The sequence below is a fragment of the Telmatherina bonti genome, assembly GCF_933228915.1.
Source record: "Telmatherina bonti genome assembly, chromosome: 12".
In the NCBI taxonomy this organism is placed as follows: Eukaryota; Metazoa; Chordata; class Actinopteri; order Atheriniformes; family Telmatherinidae; genus Telmatherina; species Telmatherina bonti.
The window spans coordinates 21,683,874-21,707,030 of record NC_136610.1 but is presented as its reverse complement, the minus strand read 5'-3'; the positions used below and the strand labels follow the sequence as shown (position 1 = coordinate 21,707,030).

At 39.5% G+C, this 23,157-nt stretch overlaps 2 protein-coding genes across 2 annotated transcripts in view; one reads left to right on the top strand and one right to left on the bottom strand.

Moving 5' to 3' along the window:
• Positions 1 to 413: 413 nt before the first annotated feature.
• Positions 414 to 14,572, top strand: LOC306763297 (uncharacterized protein; the record flags this gene model as incomplete). Its single annotated transcript, XM_079250079.1, has 9 exons — positions 414 to 509; positions 2,328 to 2,507; positions 2,846 to 3,034; positions 4,070 to 4,246; positions 4,848 to 4,989; positions 10,130 to 10,698; positions 11,258 to 11,399; positions 12,007 to 12,460; positions 14,533 to 14,572. 9 exons carry the CDS (start codon positions 414 to 416, stop codon positions 14,570 to 14,572), a joined length of 1,989 nt encoding a protein of 662 aa, XP_079106205.1.
• Positions 13,090 to 23,157, bottom strand: part of drp2 (dystrophin related protein 2) — a 129,667-nt gene continuing 119,599 nt past the window's right edge. The window contains exons 20-24 of the mRNA XM_079249512.1: positions 21,544 to 21,690; positions 18,907 to 19,159; positions 16,817 to 16,934; positions 16,580 to 16,666; positions 13,090 to 16,183 (exon numbers count right to left, since the gene is read on the bottom strand). Coding sequence (XP_079105638.1) covers positions 16,164 to 16,183; positions 16,580 to 16,666; positions 16,817 to 16,934; positions 18,907 to 19,159; positions 21,544 to 21,690 — 625 coding nt within the window. The 3' untranslated portion in view covers positions 13,090 to 16,163. The remainder of the gene's footprint in view (positions 16,184 to 16,579; positions 16,667 to 16,816; positions 16,935 to 18,906; positions 19,160 to 21,543; positions 21,691 to 23,157) is intronic.

The window sequence follows — 23,157 nt, the reverse complement described above, 5'->3', positions numbered from 1 at the left end:
CAATGCAGTAGTTTGTTTTGTAATTCTCTCCAGTTATTATCATGTAATGATAAGTAGGCCTCCCATGAAGGATAGCTGCATAACAAAAACCATCCAGTCATCAAAATGCTCTGCTTCCAAAAGGATCTTCTGTTGTTGGAGAATGATCTGGTCCTTTCTTATCCCCATGATTCTGGACTCTGACTCCCTCCTGAAGGGATTGCCCCACCAATCGTAGGGGTAGGCGAGGGATTAGCTCCACAGATTAAAGTAGCCATCTCCAAACCATGTCTAATCCTGCCATCTGTCAGAGAGCAGCAAACCAGCCAAGATACTCTCCACTTAGCTAATTAGAAAGGCAGGAGAACACACTCAAAATAGGAAAAAGAAGGCTTGAAAATACACAGTTTTCACCTTGGTGTTGTTGAGCCATAATGGAGGAAACATACCTTTTCAACTATGAAGGAGTCAAGAAGAAAATTCTGGCTGGAGGCAGAGGACCACTGCCTCACTTTCCACCTGGGACAAAGGTATCCTAAATTGTAGCTGACCTGTTGACATAAGTGACATTAGACTTAAAGAGTAGTTAAATGAAATAATTCCTTCTATAATTATCACAAAAAAGGTCTGGTTTTAGTTGTACTTTTGATGTTTGTTGTGCACCTCAATTAGATTCCTTTCCATTATTCATTAGGTAAGGAAATTTATTCTGTGTCTGGCTCACATGCTCAGAGCAAACATTTGGTCAACCAAATTGCAACATGTTTTTTTGGCCCAGGGCTCTGTTCATCCACTGATCTGCCGGTCTCCAACTTTTTCTCTTCCTAGTCACATCCAGCCATATGGCACCGAGCCTGGACACTGTGACAAATATTTTCCATGACAATGGCTGCATAAATTTCCGTTCACCTGTATGTATGTGTGTGTATGTTTGTGTGTGTGTTTCTACCCCGTTGAGGTGATTCCCAGTTGCTCACACAGTTATCCTAGTTTTTTTTTTTTTTCAAACACAGTCTGTTGTGCTATAAATAGGATGTTACATGGAACCAACATGATTTTAAAGTCAGGGTGACCGAGACTTTGTAGCTGTGACATACGAACAAACAGATGGGAGGCATAATGAAAGTCTGCATGACTGTCTTGAATAGGAAGTTTCTGGATCTAAGTACATGCATAGTATGTATAGATATTATGGTTTCTATAAACGGCCTTTTCCTAAGATTTTTACGTTTTCCATCTATAGAAAACATTAGCATTTCAAGAAGTGTGGCAGAACAATAAAAGTGAGACAATTTGAAGCAAATGATTAAACGGAAAAATACAGACATATATGATATATAATTTTGTGGTTAAACATAATGAGCAGTGATGAGCCGTTGAGGGAAGAGAGGCGATGGGAATAGATTCCAATAGAGACTGGAAGTTGGTGGTGACAGAGTCAGGAGATGGTGGATGAGGAGAAGGAGATTGCAGGGAGGGTTGCACGAACCTGTCTCAGAGACAGAGTGATAAATTTGCAACGACACTTAAAGAATCAAGGCTAAAGACTGATTGGATCTACGAAATCAAGCAAAAAGATTATTGGATGAAAGCAGTGATGCAAAGAGTGAAGATGGAATTATTTTGACAGTGTGGGAAACTGGAAGTGATGAAAAGAAAGGGCCTGCAGGAATAGATCACATCTATTACAAAGGATGTGAGATGAAAGGAGAGAGAACGGATCTGCTGAGGTTGCATTTAAACTTCAATCACAATAATGAATAAATAAAGAAAAATAGATCTTCTTATCTATATATTATCTGTTAGGTTCCAATAGATGACCTTTCACATTATTATTTTTTAAAATGACAATGTTTAAATACATTCATAAATTTTCCATACAGATTAGTCCCATTTGGGGCGGGGGAGCCTATCCCAGTGATGAGCAGGCAAGAGGCAGGGTTCACCCTGGACAGGTCACCAACACAGTGAGCCAGCCAGACAGATAGTGTATGATGCCTGCAGGGCCTTTAGGGCCTGGTCGAGCTCAGCCCGAAAGGGTATCATGGACCCCTCCTCCTGGGGGCTCACCACCTGCAGGAGGGGTTAAAAGGGGTGGGTGCGAGATGGACATACGAGAGTAACCTAATCTTCCTGCTGGCCTGATGGAAGAAGTGGGCGAGGAGAGGAAAATCTGGCTTTCTCTACTTAGGCAGCTGCCTCTTCAACCTGGATATTTAAGAATCTTTCATTAAAAACTACACATGACTACTTTATCAAGTATAATGCAATGGCCACTCATGATGGTTTCCATCATTAATATCTCTTCTTTGACTCTCCCTGTCTGTTACACTCCCTTGGCATCCAAGCTGGTCTTCCATTTCCAGACATTGTTGGACAACTTTGAACGAACGGTCATCGATGACAGCCGACTGGCTGGCAGACCAGCTGAGATCTTTGTGGGAAAGATGTTCAAGATGGAAGTGTGGGAAACCCTGCTGACATCAATGAGGGTTGGAGAAGTGGCCGAATTCTGGTGTGACGCCATTGTGAGTGAGATAACAAACTGCGAGTGCATGTGTCAAAATATTGACAAGTCCTGAAAGTCTTAATGACCCTGGAAGGAGAGCCATTGCCCCTTCTTATGATGCACACTAGGAGACTGCCTTTTACAGGCTACATTATTGATGTACAAACAGGGATATCTGTTTTTTTTTTTTTTTGCAGAAAAATGTTGTTTGCAAAAAAAATTATCATTATGGTTACATTATGATTACAAGTTATCATTATGGAACCAATAAGGACAGATTTACAGAACCAAAATGTTTGTGTGTCTGTGTTTTATCAAAGATCTTATAAAATTTAATTTGATGTGCTAATTCCGCAGCACACAGGTCTCTACCCCATTGTGTCCAAAGGAATGAGACTGATTGCTCAAGGGAAAGACCCTTTAGAGGGCCAGAGGCACATGTGTGGCATGGGAAACCTCTTCCACTATCACTCCACCGGTTTCCCAGAGCTTGATGAAATAATGCGAACTCCACAGCCACTAATATTCATCATGGAGCTGTTGCAGGTAAGCACTGGTGTCTCAATACTGAATGGCAGTACAAAAATGTTTTGGAGAAATTATATGATGTTCTCAATTTTCAGATGGATTTTCAGAAATTATGAGTTTTTTGGTACGTTTTTTTCCCCCCAACATTAATGGTTTTTGCAGCTAAGAGCCACTCCAAAAAGAAGTATGGCAGAACATAATTTCCTCAAATTCCTTTTTAATATAATTCTTCTATCACAGTGAAAAAAAAGCCTGCATCCAGTCATTTAAGCGTTTTGTACAAATGATAGATGCCATTTTATGAAATGCTTAAACAAAAGTGATAAAACTCAATTCTATTTATGTAAAAAACATTCAGTTCTGAAAAGAGATTATCCTGAAAAAGCTTAAAACTCAGGAGTGGTCCAACTGTAAGATTGCAAATGTTATCCTTTTTTTATGTATTTAAATTGACATCCTTGAAGCAGTAAGAGACTTTAGATCTTCAACTCAACTACAAGCAGCTAGACAATGTAGACACACATTAAGCAAATATTTCAAAAGCTGATTTTTTAAAAATATTGTTAAGAAGATCTGTAGCCCAGTAAAAGCGTACAGAGCATGTGTTACAGTATGGAACCCTTGAATGACAATTTTCTTTATTTGAAGAATAAATTCTGCACTCAGATAACAGCTTTGTACAATGAGATGAAAGCGATTTGCCTTGCGTTAACCTCAGCAGAATACTGTTTAACATCCCACCAATCAGGTCTACTTAGTCTGATTCTAGATTACATATTTTGGGTCTTTGATCATCAGACACCCTCACTCAGGCTACCAAGTTGTGGTAATCAGCCCCATAACTGAAATCTGTACCTGTAAAGTTTACCTTTCTGGTAAAAAGATTTTTTCCATCTGTGATGTAACATGGTACTTTTTTAAAATAAAATATCATAATTTGTAAAGTTACTAAATAGCTCAACGTTCTATGTATTCGTGTATATTTAGTTTCTTTTGAGCATTATCATTCTATTGAGCTCCATCCTTCCTCCCTCCCACCTCTGCTGCCTCCAGGTAGGGGATCCCTTGTCTTACCACAGAGAGTCCTGGATGATGGAAAAGGATGAGAAGCTTCAGACAGTGCCAATCCTCCACATGGAGGGCAATGCTCTGGTCAAGCAGAAAGAATTCAGAGAAGCTGCCAGCAAGTACAAAGAGGCTGTTCTGCTGCTAAAAACGGTCCAGTCCAGGGTAAGTGATAAATGATTGGGTAAATATGGCATGGATAGAGCTACATAACTGCTGTGAGTTTTTTAGTGTTTTGTTTTCCATTTTATTTAAATTTTTAGGTTTTTGGGACATGCAAGTTTTGCTTTTCCAGTGGGAAATCCCTGTTTTCCTGCTTTGCTCTGATTCACTGTGTCTCTGCTTACAGCTATTTGGGTGGGGGGAGGCAAAGGAAAGGGAAGGGGAGGGGGCAGCAGCTCAGGACTGTTTAAGAGGAGAAGGGATATAAAACTTAAGGTGTAACAGAGGGGAAAAGGGAGATTGTGCATGAGACATTTTAATAAGAAAGTGCTTTGGATATTTTTTTTGCAAGACGTACTTTAGGCAGCTTTTGTGATGTTAACAAGCTTGCTGTTTACAGATTGCTGACCTTGGTTAAAAGAGCTCTGTTGGTCAGGGATGATGTTTTCTATATCTTCCAGAGTCTCAACACTATGTCTTGTGTGAATTAGTATGACAGTATTCAAAATGACATGATTACCATAAATTATTAAAATATGTGTTGGAGCTGCCAAGCAACACCAGCACCATAAACGTGCCTTTGTTCTTCCATCTCTGTGTTTAGGAAATGCCTGGCGATGTGGACTACATTAACTTGGGTCGAATGATTCTCCCCTTGGAGTTGAACTACTGCCAGTGTATGTTGGAGCTGGAGGAGTACTATGAAGTTATAGAACACACCACTGAACTGCTTGAGAAGCACAAAGGTAAAGCCAAAAGCTAGTAGATCTGTGACTATAAGGGTTTAATCTGTAAATGGTGCAGTGAATCGCATATTCCATTTTTTTTTATGTGAAGATTCAAGATAGTTTGCTTTTTTTTTCTCTTAGCCACCTTGCCTCAGACCTACAGTCGCATCAACTCAATCTAACCTCCAAGGTGGGCAGCTGCATTTAAGCTGCAAATTTTGTGCATTGAAGTGGTTTTATAGTATCAGGTTCTTATTGTTTCATTTTCTTTCTAAAGATGTGAACCAGCAAAACATACTACAGGTTTTCAGTCAGTTGCTGAGCCCAGATAAGAGAAATAAAATTTGGGGATGTAGATGGGGATCTGGGGCGGGTAGTGGCTCAGGTGCTTGTCTTTTAACCTGATGGTTGGAAGTTTGAGTCCTGCTCCACTACCCTGCTGCAGCAATGAGGAGGATTATTCTATGAGGGGCAGACCCAAGCTAGGACAAACGTAGAGGGTTGGTCAGGAAGGGCATCCGGCGTTAAACGTGCCAATTCATGCAAATGATGATTTGCTGTGGTGACCCCTTCGGAGGGACAAGCCGAAAGGGAAACAACAACAACGATGTAGATGGGAATCTGCAGATTCGAACAGTGTTGGCTCTGGCAGATTGGTCCCTATAAGCTGCTTGCTGAATCACCTCAGTGACTGTATAAATCCCACCACTTTAAGGACACACGTATTTAATAGAAAAAGGGTTTTCATTATTGCCTAAGTACGAACTGTGTATTCTTATGTGATTTCTCTAAATCTCCGGTTCTTGATCCGAGGTCTTAGATATTTTCCTGCTCAAACACCTGGTTCAAATTAAATGACTTGTCTCAACAGCTTACTGACAAGTTCTTCCCAAGCATGTTGACCTGTTAATGCGATTCAGGTGTGCTGCAGCAGGAAACCTAGACTTACAGGACAATCACAATGACAGGGCAAACTTTGGACACCCTGATTTATATCATTTTATCCAGAAGAACTCAGCAGGATCATGAGGTCATGTTTTCCCTAATGTCCCATACAGCTTTGAGTTCAAAATTACATTAAAGTATTGGAGACCTTTTCAAAAACTGATCTTCAGCATTGCTTTTAACTAATCACCGTCAATACTTCACCAATGGCTGAGAGGGGGGATTTGTCTGTCATTGCCAGGGAGCTAAGCCCCCCCTGTCCCTAAATCTTAGAGACATCCCTGCTAACTACCTGATCACATGGAAACAACTCTGCATGTATACAAGAAGAAGACGACTTGCTAAAGATCACACTAAAATCCAGAATGGGGAAGAAAAGACATGTAATTGATTTTATATATGGCATGGTTGTTTGTGCCAGATGGACTGATTTGAAATATTTCACAAATGCTGCAACTACTTGGATTTTCACAAAGTCCATTTATAATGTAAAGATCCATTAATATACCAAGTTGCAAATCATTTAGTGATCGTTTTAAATTTTGGATAGACAACACCATTCAAACTAAAAATATGCAGCTGTGTTGTTATTTTGCTGATTTTACTCATGGTATGTCAATAAAAACAGTGTTTGGACCTGCAAAAAGCTCAACAAAGTGATTTCATTACCAGTCTTGTGTAGCCCTAATTAAAGGCTAAATAAGGTTAGCTTAGCATGACAATGAAAAAGCTAGCAGATTGTTTTGCTTGTCACAACATCTTTTGGCCGTACATTTATGTTTGTTCCTATCAAAATGTTATCTATCTTTTGTCAACAGCAAACACTTTGCTGAAACTTTGCTACAAACTTCTCTATTTAATTTAGTACAATGCAGATAAAAAAAAAAGAACTTAAAATTTTCGAAAATGACGGGCCAGAGTCTGATGCCTTTTCTGGCTTCACAGCAGTGGCTGCTGGATGTTGCAGATCTGTCTACTGTGGGAGTGTGGAGGAGGACATGAGGTTGACATTTCTTTGGGTTTTACAGCCAGAGAAGCCCTGGGAATTGTACTGTCATTCCCATGGCTACTCATATAATTCTAAAAGAGCCTCACATACTGGCACAGCCTCCACTTCCGAGCCTCATGAATTATGCTCCTCACCCTGTGACAGATTCCACTGAGGCGGTCTTTATTCTACACTCTATTCCTCAGCCTGGATTTTCAGCTTTACAGTATAGGCTGTTTGTCTTATTGTGAGTTTATGTGCACTTCTGTCACTCTCAGTAAGATGATGAATCTGTTAAGACAGTAACACTGGGGACAAAAACACAGTACCTCTGGAGAAAACCATCAACACGTGTTAGTTTAGATGAAAGTTAGCTTTATGCAATGTGATTGTTATATTTAGTATATTCTTTAAGAGAATAATGGAGTTCAATTAAAGGTCATCGGAGGTGGGAATATTACTTGCAAGTGAGTATAAAATATACAAAAGGTAGGCATTTCTTAATTCCACATGCTCAGTTCAAGCTGTCATCCCAAGTTTTTTGCAGTTCTCTTCTTAACATTTACAAGAATTATCTACACTGCACTGCTATCTCACCTATTACTATTTCCTTCCTTTAGTGTATAAAGTTTATTCTTTCCAGTCTTTATGGCTGTATTATTTGTATAATTCATTTTCACACTTTCATCATCTCCCTCTGTTTTGCATTCCTTTCACTATTCATGTTTCTCTTGTCATCAGTGTCATGTTGTCTGCAGCATTTAAGTCAGATCCCTCTGCCGCTGTTTCATCCCTTCAACCCAGTTATTCTTTGGAAAAAGGCGCTTTACTGCAGTGTCTCTGCTTTTGCCAGAGGCGACAAAGGAATCTGTTTAACTACTGGCAGAATGAAAATTTAGCACAGACAGACATTAAATGCTAAGGAACAGAAAATCATGAGTGGTTATCCAAAGACAAACAGCTGCATTGCAGTTTATGCCCCTGTGAGCACAGCGTGTCCATATGTATGAATTCCCACGCATTTCCCATTTTGGGAAGTTCAATTATTTGTTGCTAGATGTGCAGATTGCATTGACTTTAATGCATGATAAATTTAAGGCAAGTGCTGCATTTCATCCTAGTTAGCACATAGACTGGAAGCCATTAACATAATGTTTTCCAAAGCTAACATATTCCACCAACAAAACCATGGCAACTAAACATCACAGTATGTTTAGTTCAGTTATTTTTTTCCATTCAAGCAAAAAGTCAAAATGTAAAAACAACAATTCAGCTATTACCAGAGGTTTATGTGGTGGGCTGATACTTGGCAGAAATAGATGAACCTAAAGATGTGTTTTTATCATTCTGACCTCTTTTTTTTTTTTTTTATAATACAACAATCATAAGTAAGCTGCAGGTGTTCATTTAGTTAATGTTTGGCAGAGCCAGTGTTGCAGTTTTCTAATCTTTATAATATTTGTGTTTAATGATGTTTATAAGTAAAGTGGTCTTCTTCTGCAGAGTGCAAAATAGAAGTGTATATCACATGCCATCAAGCAGCTGCTTTTCAAAGTGATGGAATTGAAGAATGCTTATATTTTTTGGTTTAAACACACTGCAGTTTTATTTCTTATAAGTGCAAGGCTCAACCTTAGTACACGTATTCTTTATTTTAACTATTTCCTTCCTCTGCCAATTATAAAAAACACTTGGCAGTGCTTATTTATACAATATTTTCAATATTATTCTTTGCCTTTAGTGATTTTCAAACATTGCAGTGAACAGGGTCTCAGTGCAGATACGTCTGTTTTACAACTAAACCCACTGAAACAGCAATGCTCTGTGACAAGATTTTAGGAACCATGCACCATGTGATCTTGCTGAATATCATAATTAATATCTCAAATATGTGGGCTGAATTCTACTTCTACAGCTTTTCTTTCTGGTTAGTTTCAGGCCATGCATAAAAGTAAAACTTCCCCTCCTTAAAAGACATGTGTCATCATCATGATGTAAACTGAAATACTCTTTACTTTGGTGTCATTTAAAAATCTTTGTCTCATCTGCACTGGTTACCTGTTATTTTTAGGATTCATGTTAAAATCCTTTTATTTATTTATTTTAAGTTTTAGAATGACCGTGCCCCACTTTACCTCTCTGAGCTGCTACACACGTACTCTCCATCCCGTGCCCTCCGGTCAGCAGATCAGCTGTTCCCGGAGGTCTCGAGAATGCAGAGAAAGCTCAGAGGGGACAGGGCCTTTTCTGTGGCAGGACCTGAGGAACTCTTTGGTTCAGGTCAGACAGGCTTCATCACTGTCCAGTTTTAAACCCCTTCTCAAAAGCCCCCTCTTTTCATTGGCTTTTTACCCAGAATGAGAGTGCTTTTATCGCTTGCATTGTTTTTACTGGTTTTATTTTTTTATACTTTACTATTATAATTATTTTATGTGCAGCACTGTGTTCATCAGTAGTTGTCTGAAAGTGCTTTTATAAATAAAGTTGGCTTGGCTAATCAGCACTGAAATGAAAAAAATACTTAATCGAAATTATAAAACGTGTATGCTATTTGTACATTGTGTTTCATAAATAATTTCTAGTTTTATTTTATTTGTTTTTACTTAACATTGTTTATTGTTAAAATTGCATGGGCCTTTATTAGATAGCAGACGGCTGACAAAGTGGGTCAAGGAGACAGTGGGCTTAAAATTTGGCTGGCTGCACTTATTGGGTGGCTTATATGCTAGACTGTGACCACAGGAGTGTTCAGCAATAACAAAACCAGTTCTTTTCCTCATCTTTTTGCTTCTGAAGCAACATTTTTGTGAGGATTAAGCTGTGCTGCTCTGTTGTGTCGTCTCCACTATCGGGAAAGATAGAAGCACTTCCCGCTGCCAAAATGAGGTCACGAGGTGGAGAAGCAGCAGCTAGCTTTGGGGTAAACTCCCTTCATCTTCCCTATCAGTGGTGACACAGGACTATGCTGTAACTAGAAGAGCTGTATGGTGTTTATTACTAAAGCTTGTAGCAAAACATTCACTGCTAAACAGGCAGCTTCTCACAGCTGTCTTAGCTTCAAGGTCCACCTGGCCCAGTGTTGCCTGACCTTGCAGGAAAAACAAGCCCAAATGACTTGGCCCCTTCAACAGGCTGTGCAGGTTTTTTTTGTTAAGAGATGTGGTACCTAATAAATAAATATTAAGTCACAATTTTCATTTGTTTGCTTGTATTTCTGTTTCTCAGACTGCGTGAAGGGCTACTACAAGAGAGCCAAGGCTCACGCTGCTGTTTGGAATGAAAGGGAGGCCCGAAGAGACTTCAACATGGTGGCCCAGCTGGACATTACTCTGGCCTCGCTTGTCCATCGAGAGCTAAAGGCCCTTTCAGAGCGTATGAAGGAGAAATATTGGGAGGAGAAGGAGCAGTACTGGAACATGCTTGAGAAAAGTGAGAAGAAACACGAGGAGCAGGGGGAGAGAGATGGACATGCTGAGGAGCAAAAGGAGAAACAAGAGAATCAGGAAGACTCTGAAAGTGTGATGTTTGCAACTGAAGATGAAGTGGGAGAAAAGCAAAACAAGGAACTTGAAGAGAAGGTTACACCGTCTGAGGGAATCATGAAGGAATCAAACTGTTCTCCAATCAATCTAAACACTTGTGACAAAACAGAGAGTAAGGACTGGCAGCAGATGTTACGACTTGTGATGTTGTTGCAGAATGAAGGAAACTTCCTCATTAAAGAAAGCCGCTTTCAAGAAGCTGCTGTCAAGATCAAGGAGGCTTTAGAATATGTGGATTTACTACAAAACAAGGTAATCGTGTAAAATAAACCTTGCTGTGATTAACATAATCAGTTTCACCACATGAGCCAACATTTCAATCCATTTTGGATAAAAATGTCTATTTGTGTTAAAAGGTAGTTTACAAAAGATTTGGGATGGGAAAAATGATTATCATGAGCCGCTGTCTCATTTTGTTTTGCTTAAAAACAGCTGTGGGTGTGCAAGTATGCCGGCAAAGTGAAGAGAAAGTGTGCTAAAAATAACAGCTATCCACAGAGACATCACTGTCACAGCCCTTGCTCGTGCTTCTTCAACCCCCTCCTCTGCCACACCTCACTGTCAAACTCCCCAGCGCCTTTCACACACAACAAACTCTCTTGTCAACTCAACATCCTCCATTTTTATTTCCTCTCTCCCTTACAACACTGCATACTTTTGTCACCTCTCTTTTAATTATTCCGCTGATCCCTTAATAAATAAAGTTGATTTGGTTTGAATAATTTAGCTTCCCAATTTTGGATGTGTTGAATCAGCATTTCTCCTCCATCTCTCTTCTCAACCCTTCTCATCTGCTCCGTATTCCCATCAGGTGGATCAGAAGGGTGAGGACTGGGAGTCGCTGGAAAAAGTGTGTCTTCCACTCGCTCTCAACCTCAGCCAGTGCATGCTGGAGATGAAACAATACCAGCAAGTGGTGGAGCTCAACAACAAGCTGCTGAAGAGGCATAAAGGTATTAGTGTGTTGGTGTAGAAACACAGTTTGTAGCACTTGGAAGGAAATAGTAAGCAAAAATCTTGCTTTGATTAAAAAAATTGGAACATAAGATTTCGTTCCTTTGTTCCATGCTCCTCATTATTTGTCAGTTTAAATATATCAAGGTCTGATGCCCGGCCGTCAGCAAACACCTGCCTTCACTGTGACAACCTTTTATCTCTCTGTTTACCAGGAGAACACTAAACCAAACATTCACAATCGTGATTCTGTCTTATCCCCCGCCCCCCGGCAACCACCCACGGACATCACAGTCAAAACTATTTTTTTTTGTTGCTTCTTTTCCCATGAATTATTTAGATTTTCAACTTATTTGAAGTAGTTATTCTTATGCTTTTCTTTTTCCATCATTTACTTCTTCCAGCTTTTACCTTTGTCTTTTCTACGCTAATGTCTCCCTGGTTTTTAGTTTGGCTGCTTCAACCTCCTTCTATAAGAACATGTCACTGTTTTTCAGTTCTATTCATGCTGACCTACTGATGTTGACCTCCTATTTACTCCCACTGGCTTCATAAGTTGATAGTTCTTTCATTTAGTTATTCACTCTTGTTTCTCACATCACTCAGGTAACTTTAAAGCAGTGTACCAGAGGGCACGTGCACACGCAGCGTTGTGCAATGAGGATGAAGCTCAGAGAGACTTTGCTATGGTGGAAAAATTGGATCCAAAGTTCAAACCTATTGTTCGGCAGGAGCTGAAGAAATTGGGGGAAAGGGTCCGTGCTCTGCATATAAGCCAGAACAAGACATACCACGATGCAACAGAGGAAAAGTGGGGACCTGGTGGAAGCAAGACCAAGAGTGCAACAAGAAAGAGGAGCGTCAAACCTAATCAGAAAGTGGCAGATGAAAAAATAGAAGTGGATGAGAAAACTCAAGGCAAGGAGGCTCGAGAGAAAGAAAACTCACAAGAAAAGCACCTTCCTGAGCAGGAAAGTGATGCAGTAACTGAGAAAAATTCAGATGTGAAAGCAGAGGAGAGTAATAAAGCGGCAGAGTGTGAGCAGGTGAGTGGAGAGAGGTTAGAAAATGAAAACACAGGGAGGGTCATGGCTCCTGAAGCTGGGCAAGGTGGACCAGATAACAGTCTAACAGATAAAGACACTGATCCTGTGGCGACCAGGTCAGGTAAAGATAATGTAGCAAGCAAGAGATCAGCTCGTGATAAGGGCAGAAAGAAGGTCAAATGCCATTCAAGTGGTGCACCAAACCAAAGCAGAACAAGCCCAGGGAACAAAACTTCCAGTGGTAAGACTGGAAAAAGTGCCCGATCAAAATGAGGCCAATGAGTGGACATTGTGGTGTACAGAGCCAGAAAATCACAATTAAGGAGAAGTCACAGACATGTGACTTCTAGAAATAAAGCTGGGAGTAGAAAAAATCAGCAGGTATGAACCCAATACAAAAAGAAAAACCACATAAAAAAATCCGCATTTATCTGGCCTCTTTCTGACTTCATTTGTTATTCATTCTCCTAGGAATCATTCCAGTCACATAAAAAGTACAGGAAGAGAAGGAGTTTGCCAAATACAAAGTTTTATTTCTGTACACAAATAGTAAAAAGCAGCCAGTAACCCACCTGTTTTTTTATTACAGTAAAAAGCCTTTCTCCAGAAAACATATTATACAGATTAAAAACTTCAGAAAAAAGACAGTGAGAAGTGTTGCAGTTCTGGACAATTACAGAAAATCAAAACAAGTAAACAATAAACATAAGTGATTAATAAGGTATATTAATGGTGAATTTAGAACAAAAGAAAATCCTCACTTTACCAGCGAGGTGAGAGTGTAATTTTTTTCTGTAGTCCACACTTTGTGTGAGGTTAGATGACTCACTGCCCTGTTATATGTTGGGTACATACATAGGTTTGTGTTGCATGACCAGATGCATCATGGTGCACGCAATGAATGAATGACAGGTTGTTAGTGTGTCGCCTGACAACATGCAGCAGCAGAAGTCGGAGCAGTGACTCTTCAGGGTGAATGTTGACACTCTGGCGAGCCTATATTTTCAGTCACGTGGCTGCAGTCATGCCACGGAGGGCAGGGACTGTGTTACTGTGTGCGTGAGGGGGGTATTATAGGGTGCTTGCAGCATAAAAGGTTTGCTCATGGGTTAGACCGCAGATGATCACATAGAAGAGACTCGCTGTGTGTCTGAAAGGCCATCAACGCAGAGACAAACTGTGAATGGTAGTGTGACTATCATTTAGACATTTTATATATTTATGTCTTCCAGCTACCTCTGTTTGTTCTTAAATAAAATCTTGATAAATGGGGAAAGCCTCGTTTTCTATTTCACACACTGTCACTGCTACATCATTTTGCATTACCACTTATGAGTGTTTGGAGACGCTGCGTGTGAAAGTAAATCATCGTTGTGTAATGAGATGTATAAGTACCCATAGATAAATGACTGAATAAACACTGGTTGTCATGAATTTTTTTTTGTTCTCTCCCTCGGGTTGCTGCCTTTTGTTCTGACTTGTGATTGCTCTGACAAGTCAAATTCTTAAAAATGATGCTGGTGCACATAAAAACTCCAGAAATAAGATCTACCTTCAGCAGGAAAACAGGCGTCAGTGGAGGATGAAGCGGAAAAATGGAAGGCTGTGTTTGGAAAACAAGGTGTCCTCTCTTGCTTCCCTTAAGGCTATTAGCATTTGTAATATGAATACCACATCAGCTTACTCACAAACGTGCAGACCTGCGTCCGTGGAGATAGTTCCCTAGCAACAATACTAAACCTTAAAGGGCAACAAGTTCAGAGGAGGATGGTGACAGTCGCGAATGCAGTGCACCTCGAGCAGAAGCCCAGAGTGAATGCTGCACACAGGTTTCCAGCTCGTATGAGCTCAGGGAGCCTATGTCTGGTTTAGGAGGAATTCTTTATCTCTGTCTTCTCTGTGATAATTAGGTGATACGATTGTGGAGAAATAGACTGAGCCAGAGCTTCATTGTTTTAGGCATACTCCACTGCTGCTTCTGGAAATTTCACTGTGGCAGGCACATCAAAGCAGATCTCTCTTACCAGCCCTCAAGCAATAAATACACAGTTTTTTTTTTTCTCAACCTTTCCCTCGTGTCTTTCAGATCTTTGGCCCCTCTCAGCGTGCCCTGCATCATGGGTTGACTCATAAGAGTCCTCTTTAACATTTTTCAATCCATAGATATTCCACTAGTGATCCACAACTTTCCACTTGTTCCATCATCTCCATTCAACCACACAGCTGTCCAGGGACTAACAAACCTGAGACAAAAACATCTGATGCAACCTTCTTCCGCGAATGCAAAAGATAATGGAAATATACCCAACAAAAAAAGTTAAAAAACATTACTTGTCTTATATGGATTAAGTTTGGTTTTAAGGCATTAACTGACTGTGCTATGTTTAAAACAAAATGCACCTCATGACCCCAGTAAGATGAGGGCAAAGTCAGTCCAACCACACATCCTACTGCAAATCTAAAAGCAATTATGTGTACATTAGCAAGGGAACTGACACATGCTGAGTTGATAGCTAATTTTCTTTTAAAACCTACATGGACTGAAAGGATTATTATGCTTCATGTCAAACTGGTGAAGAATTGCTTTATGTTTGTGTGGTTTCCACACCCCCAGAGTGTGTGGAATTAGCCCAGTAGAGAGAAGGAGGACCTCAACCTGGACCGGCTGTTGCTGATTTCTCTGTACTCAACAGGAGAAAAATAAAATCCCAGCGTGGAGGTCTAAATTTATCAGGATACATTTCTTCAAGGAAACACAATTCAAGTCACCATACAAATTGGCTCAAAACTATGATGGGATCAGACTGTTCACTTCCACAAAAGCATGTGTGGGATGTATGTTTTGATTGTTACTGATCATGCTGGAAGATGTTAGTGTTTTTGTGCATAACATGGAAATAGCGAACTGTAAATAGAAGATATGTATAGCAGCATAAGTGTAAGTACATGCACGTGAAAGGGACCAATAAGGAAAGGCAAGCGATGACAGTGACAAGCAGTGTGAGAAGATTAGCAGAAGACGTTGTGTGTGCGTACAGAGGCGCTGTGCTAGCGGGCACTTTGGCTGTCGTAAATGAATTATGGATTCAGCTGATGATGTGTCATTCTCATGAAATAAACAAGTTCTTACGGGTATTGTCGCACCAAGTAGCCACTTAAAATCAGTTAGCTCAGCCTTGATCCAAAGGCTCAAAACTCAAAAATAACCATGATGACACATTCAACATCAAGAAAACACAAAAACTGAAGATAGAGGCATTTTGACGCGACAATGGGAAACCCTTCCAGTTTTTGCATTCTTGTAAAGTTCTTCGCATAAAGGGTCCAATTTGTGCTCTGGACTGATGTAAAGCTTCACACCTCTGAACGACTACACAGATACTGGTAAGCACAGTGTCATGGCTGGGTGTCTGCTCCTCACTTTTGACTCTCCCTGCTATGCTGCTAACAAGTTTCCTTTGGCTCTTTAACGTGGTGCCACTCAAGCTATGAAGCAGAGCCTGGCCCAAAGGATGTCAGCATAAGCCTTTAGCAGTTCGCACGAGAAAGGCTTTTAGTGTGAGAGTTCTGAAGAAGGGTTAGCTCTGAGTATTATAGCTTCTGCAGTGGTCACAGCGCTTGGTGTGCTGTGGCCTGACCTCAGCCACATGGAGCTCGTCCCTCTGCTTTCAGGCATCCTTTCAGGCCACCGTTCTTGTCTTCTAGACACACTCAGAGCTAGATGTGTGAGGTGGTGCCTGAAATGAGAAAACAGAAGCAATGATGAAAAGCAAAAAGACCAAGAAAATGTTCTTGGCTCCAGCCATGAAGGCTTTAATTATGATAATCCCTTTCTATGTCCATGTTAAAGGCTTAGGTTTGCTCTGCAAATTGCATTTTAACTGCAGCGGCACCGTACAAAGCCTGTGACAGTGATGCTCTCTGTGTTTCTGTGCTGTAGTCTGTGTGTCATTCTTATCTTCCTCCTCCCTCTTTACCATTTTATCTCCCAGTCTCTCCCTCCAACTATCGATCCACAGCCGTACATATTTGCTCTCCTCTTCATCTCTCTCATTCCCGAGGGCCATCGAGGAGGAAAGACTCCGAAGTGTGGCACAGTGGAGCAGCAGAACTTACATCCACATAGCACTCACCCGGCTCTGAAGGGAAGACGTTTCTCAGCTGCTCGATGACCTCCTGGAGCTGCAGCACTGTATCCTGCTCGTGCTCCAGATCATCTCCTGACACACACACAGACACACACAGACACAGAAAGTTTTATCCCATTGCGGACAGCTAACTGACAGAAGGGAGGGATGGGTGTGTGGTTTCATGTTCGATATGGATGCATGTGTCAAGCCCAGATGTAAGCCTGGTGGCACGTCACTGACCTGCTGCTTCCGTATCAGTCGTCTCTCTGCTTGCTGGCTCCCCATGGTGACCGCCTCCAGACACAGGAGAGGACAGTGTTGACGGTTCTGATCCGTTTGCCTCCGAATCATCTTTGGGCTGTTTTACAAAAGATTTATTATCAATCAGTCCCAATAATTGCTCACATCCATCATGTTGCAGACCTTAGAGTCATCTAGCCTTTCACAGAGTAATGAATGTGATGTTTCATGTCAGCCAGTCAGCACTCCCGCAACTGGCACCTTTGAGAAGAATTATGAAAAAGGCAATTTTACTCAAGAGCTTTATAACAAAATTACGCAATCGCTTATTTTTTTTACTGCAGGGACAGATGAAGAAAAAAAGAGTCAAAGTGTACATTGGCAGCATTTACAGGCAAACTCAGACACAGATGGAGGAAAGCTTCTGATTAAAATCAAAGATCCATGAACAAAATTCAATGAAATTATATGCAACAAAACATATTTTCATTGTTTTTTGTTTTGTTTTTTTTCTTTTTTTTTAGCAACAGTATAGCATTACTTTGGAGGTGATTAATCTCAGTGTCTGCAGAGAAACACGGCTGTCTGCAGAGACTGAAACAGATTCATGCAGTTCAGACTGCAGATTTTATTTTCTGAGGAAATGAAGCTCTGACATTGCTACAGTGAGGAAAAACTCAAAACACTTTTTTCCCCTCTACAGTATTGTGCACCTCACCATTTCCTGCCAACTCTATTTTCTATTCACTCTCAATTTCCAAAACTTATGGACTTGAAGTGGCAGCATCATCTTCCTCCCTCTGCTTTCTCTTCATTGGTGACCTAAAGTGCAATTTAGTTACTCCTGTTGTTAATAATTTACACATGTCATAATAGGAACTGTATGAGTCAACCCCTGTTCTCTATTGTCCCTCTCTTTGTTACATCTCTCTTTTATACCACAGTTCATTTTTATTGTGGTGCTCCAGAGTGTGTTCAGCTTCTTCGTTCTGTGCCGTTTCTCCTTGTAGTCCTGTTTCCTTTCTCACAAGTGCCATAGTTTTTTTTGTGCTCATATGCGTAGGTTTGGATAGTTTTTTTCCCAAATGTCAGCACTATGACGCAGATGAATGTGGAAAAGCATTAAACATGATTTTTTTTCCCTCTAATCAAACTGCAATGACAGAAACTGGCAAGGAATAAAGGCGATGAAGATAACCAGAGCTGTAAAACAGAACGGAAAGCATTTTTCATGTGGTAACAACAGCAGGGAAAGAGCTTGTTTCACACCTTACAGCAGTGTTCCAGTTGCTCTCTTCTACTGTAATCATATTTTACAGGAGGTAATATTCGACACATGAGCAATATTTAAAAGAAAAGAACAAAACTATGACTTGAAATAAAGCTTTCATAAAATCTAAGTACCAAACAAAAATCATCTGCTGCGATGAAATGCAATAAATTTGCCGTTATTACTGATAAATTTGGCCGAGGTCTATCTATGGCAAACTTTCATCAAACACTCCCAGTTGTGTGTTAGCAGTAATCTATCAGGAGGTATCCAGACAGAGCAGCTGCAGGAAACCAGAAAGATCTGTTTGCACTCATCCAATTAATCCCAGCTGTAACCATAGGGACTATTGATCAATAAACAAAAGATATGGAAAAAAATCCCAAAGCAAAATATATCAAGACTGATGTTTCCAAATAATATCAATAATGGATGAATATTTATTTATAGTTTATATGGAGCAGCTCTTTTGGGAAAATTCTTCTGGAAAATGAATAACAAACTGACACAAGTCACTGAATTCAACAGAATAAATATAGACATTTCTTCTAGATGATATATTTATCTTTTTTAGGGAACTCTAAGAAAACTGCATGGGAGAAACACAAACAAAGTAATATGTAGTAATGTGACCTTTTATTGAAATTTATAATGAGTATTCGGCATCACCTGGATGCAGAGAAAATGACTAGCTCCTTTTAAAATTTAAATGATTTAAAGTGGACAGACACAAAAACAGCTGGAAAGTGTGTTTTGTAACTACATTACAATTACAGGTGAGCTCTCATCACCTCTGTTAAGGTGTAACACTGTAGGCTACCTGTAGCAGCAGCTCCCTGAGCCTGCGCAGCTGCGACTCAAGCTGTTTGTTGTGGTCCTCCAGAATCTGCATACGGGTCTCCAGCCGTGTTTTATGTTGTCGGAGGACCCTTGCTTCAGCCAGGAGCTCTTCATCCTGCTGCCCTCCTTCAGTGGGTGATCCCAGTCCGCCCTCTCCAGCCTCAGTCAGCATGGGAACTGATGCTGCCTCTTCATGCTTCCACTTGAGCCGCCTGTACTCTCCTTGCAGCACCCTGAGGACCCACAGCGGAGTACAGATTAAAAAAAACCCAATAATTACCGTGAAAGCAAACTTGTTGGTGCAGCACACAAAATATATTAACCACAAGGGACATTTATCTACCTTCCCACTTGACAAACAGGAATGCACCTACACATAATGATCTAACATTTTGTGCTTCACTGTTATATAATTAGAACAATTTCACCTCATCTGCACAAAGCACAGCATGGCGAGGTGCAAATATATAAACATGAGCTACTTTTGGAGTAATAATAATAAAAAGGCACATTTATATATGAGCATTTGAAGTTCCAATAATTTGCCTCCAGGGAAGTCATGGTTCAGAATATGCTTCCTTAAGCATGGAATTAGTTATAAACTCCATAAAACAAACAAATTAATCAAACTGGAAACGCAAATGAAGTGCTGTTTTTATGGACAATGTATGACATAAATTAGAAATTGCAACACTTTTTTGTTATGGTAATGCTAAAAAGCTGTTTGAAATGTTGTACAATTAATTAGACCTGATTATTTATTAAGACCTTCATTAAAAAACAACATTCATTGTTTTTTTAAGAACCTAATCTTAATTAGATCCGATATTGGAAACAAATGAAAACAAGTACAATATAAGTGTGAAAAATGTGAGGATTTATTCAGCAAACATGAAGAGATTTAGAAAATCTTAAGAAATATCTGGAAGAAAATGACTACGAAACACAGTATGTGGATTTTTGTGTAATTCTCACATTCAAAATACAGCTTTATAATGTTGTCACGTCTTGGACTTCACAAATCACTGTCAGTGAAAACTGACACTGGCTGTGACATTGTTATGCAATTTATAACCCCACTCTGCAAGGAAATAAACCAACATTTCTAAATGTTGATTTCCTTTATATCCCAGCTCACCAAAACTCATGTGAAGTACAAAGATGTTTTATGGTCTGATGAATTTAAATCTGGATTTCTACTTGGAAATCACAGATCTGCATCCTCAAAGACAAAACAGAAGCTTTCATCTTGGAGTCAGAGAACACTATGAGTGATGCAAGGCAGATACATCCTATGGAACATGTAAGCATTAACTCTCCAAAACAAGAATATCAAAACAGGAAAAAATAGTGTTGTTTTCTTTTTATTAGCTGAGATCATTTATAATATTACCATTATCAACACAATATTTATACACAATTCCTTGAATATTATGATTATTGTGAATACCAGTATTCCCCAAATACCCAGTATAAATAAAGTGTTTTTAGCAATTCTTCTAAAATCAGCCAAGTATGAGTCATTAAACTCATATATTAATAAAAAATATAAAATATAAAATATCTACTGTGTATATTTTGGAATATATTACAATTTCAGTAGTATTTGATTGTGGTAGTATTTATTGACTGTTCAGAAACAATGTGAATTCCACAGAAAATGATGCAATCAAAAGCAACTTTAGTGATTTTTTAACATTAAAAAAGAGCATTCTATATCAGGTGACATGGAAAACCATAGTAGGTCAAGGTTTCAGACACCCGAAAGGCACACGTTTATGCGTCTATATGTAGTGGCATTTTGCTAAAGCTCTAGAAAGGTCAGGCAACGTAGAGATGAGGAAATTATTCACATGAATCATTCCCATAAAAGATGCCTGTGGTAACCAATTAAGTGGACAGAAGAAGAATGAATTCATTTCATTTATGGAAAGTGCCTCAGCCTCAAGCAAATAAATTCAAATTCAGGCAGTAACATCTTATGTTTGGAACATGCTTTACACTTGTATCAGACCGACTATAATGACTTCTTCAATTCTCCTCTGCAGAGCACAGATGAACCGTCGACCTAAACCATGATTTACATGTACTTTCATGTTATCACACTATTTTACAGACTTAACTTGCAGCTCAGTTTTCAGAGTGTTTCAATTTTTTTCTGAATGCTGCTTAAATGGATGCAGCATGAGAATCTTTACTCTCAGCAGGAGCTTTTTCAAATGTCAGCAGGCCTTATAAAAAAAAGTGTAAAACCTTCAGATAAACACATACATACTTTAATTATGCATGTGGAGAGCAAACCCTAAACCAAGCTTTATATATCGCCTTTAAGTGTTATCTTAAACCTTTATTAACACCTCAGCTGAATATAAAGGTAATAATAATCTGGTAACTAGATGCTTATAGCTTTTGTCTTTTATTTTCTTTTAGTATTTAAGGGATATGATGGAATTAGTTTTGCTGAATGCCATGGAAACAATGCCAATTAATACTGTGCAGAAAGAGTTTATTGCATATGAAAACAAACAATTAAAGAATTAATAAAGGAAAGTAACTCCAGACTTAGTGCACAATATTTTATAGCATATTTATTTATTATTTGATTGTGCTTACAGACCTGTTCTCGTTCTCCAGGCGGGCCAGGGTGCATTGAAGCTGCTCCTTGTCCTGGTGCTCCAGGTGAGCCAACAGCATGTGCTGCCCGCAGGGTGAGTCATGGTCCAGGGCTGGGCTGGAGTGACGCAGGAGGTACTGATCTTCATCCCTGAGTCCCCCACACAGGAGACAGCACACTGAGCCACCAGCACACAGCCACCAGCAGCACAAAGCAGAGCCAATGGCATGGCAGGGCATACAAACCAAAGCAAGGCAAGCAAGACGAGGACAGGTGTTACAGGATGAGATGCATCAAATTAAGATGGGACGCTGCAGGATGGGATACTGTGACACTGTGCCAGATTCACAGTCCAAATACTAAACGCTCTGCACTAAACTCGTCTCACCAGATCATTAACCCAGACATGTTTATTGAAACTGGAAGGTGCATCTTCAGCTGCAGCACAATACACTGCCAGAGATGACAAGCACTTCTTTGACTTTGCAATTGAAAAGTTCACGTGCAAATCTATGACAGGGCTCCTCAGGCTGTTGAACAAGACATGAATCTTCAAATGTTTAGCGATTATCTTAATGGAAAGACAGTTGTTTGTCAGTTTATGTGGCAATAGTCATTCTGACTGCTAAAGAAAATACTGAATACAAGTGATAAAGAAGTTTTTGGCTGTTCATTTTAAAGCAAGGTCACTGTGATATTAATAAGCCAAGTTAAGAAAAAATCCTCATTTGCTGAAACAGACTTCATTTAACATAAAATTCTTTTTTAGGAGACTCCACTTTAGTTAGGATGTCTGGGTGGATCTGCTTTTATATGCATCTATTAAATATAAAACTTAATGTCTCCAAAATAAGTTTCGATTTTGATGAAAACTACAATACAAGCAAAAGATTGATTATATTTTATTTTCCGTGAGTACAAAGAAGTGGTCTCCAAGCATTATTAAGCTCAAGATTAAGAGGGAGATTTTGTTTTAAAATTGAAAGTTTAGACAACACAAACAGCGGCATGCAAAAGCCTAAGCATAAACTTGCTGGAGCTCTCATCACTTTTTATGGGATAATCAATTATTACATATCCAACAAATATCAGCTACAGACTCATCCAGCACAGCCTGTAACTAAAAGTCCAAATAACCAACCACTATGCATTTTGGATATAATTCTGCTCAGGACTGATTAAAACAAAATAGACACGTTGGGCCTGATGAAAACACCTCTGACTTTTTGAGCTCAGTGAATAAGGTTTGCATTTAATAGTTATTAATACATTAACAAATATTGATTCAAAGATCACAAAATTTCTAAAACTGCTTAACATGAAAAGACTAATTATCCTAAACAGACTGAATGTTTTGCTGTGGATCTTTAATTTTCCCAGCTCACACAAAGTTCAGACTGCATAAGAGAGCAGAAAGACAATCTTCTCAAAACTAAAAGCGTTTTGGAAAGAGAAGCAAGAAAATGAGCTAAACAAGAACTGAAAGACTCAACTGGCAGTAAGAAGTGCTTTTAGAAGCTGTGATCCTTGCTGAAGGGGTGTTACTGACATCTGACCATGCAGGGATGTTGAACTTTCCCTTTGAGATTATTTTTTTATTTTTTTATTTTTTAACAA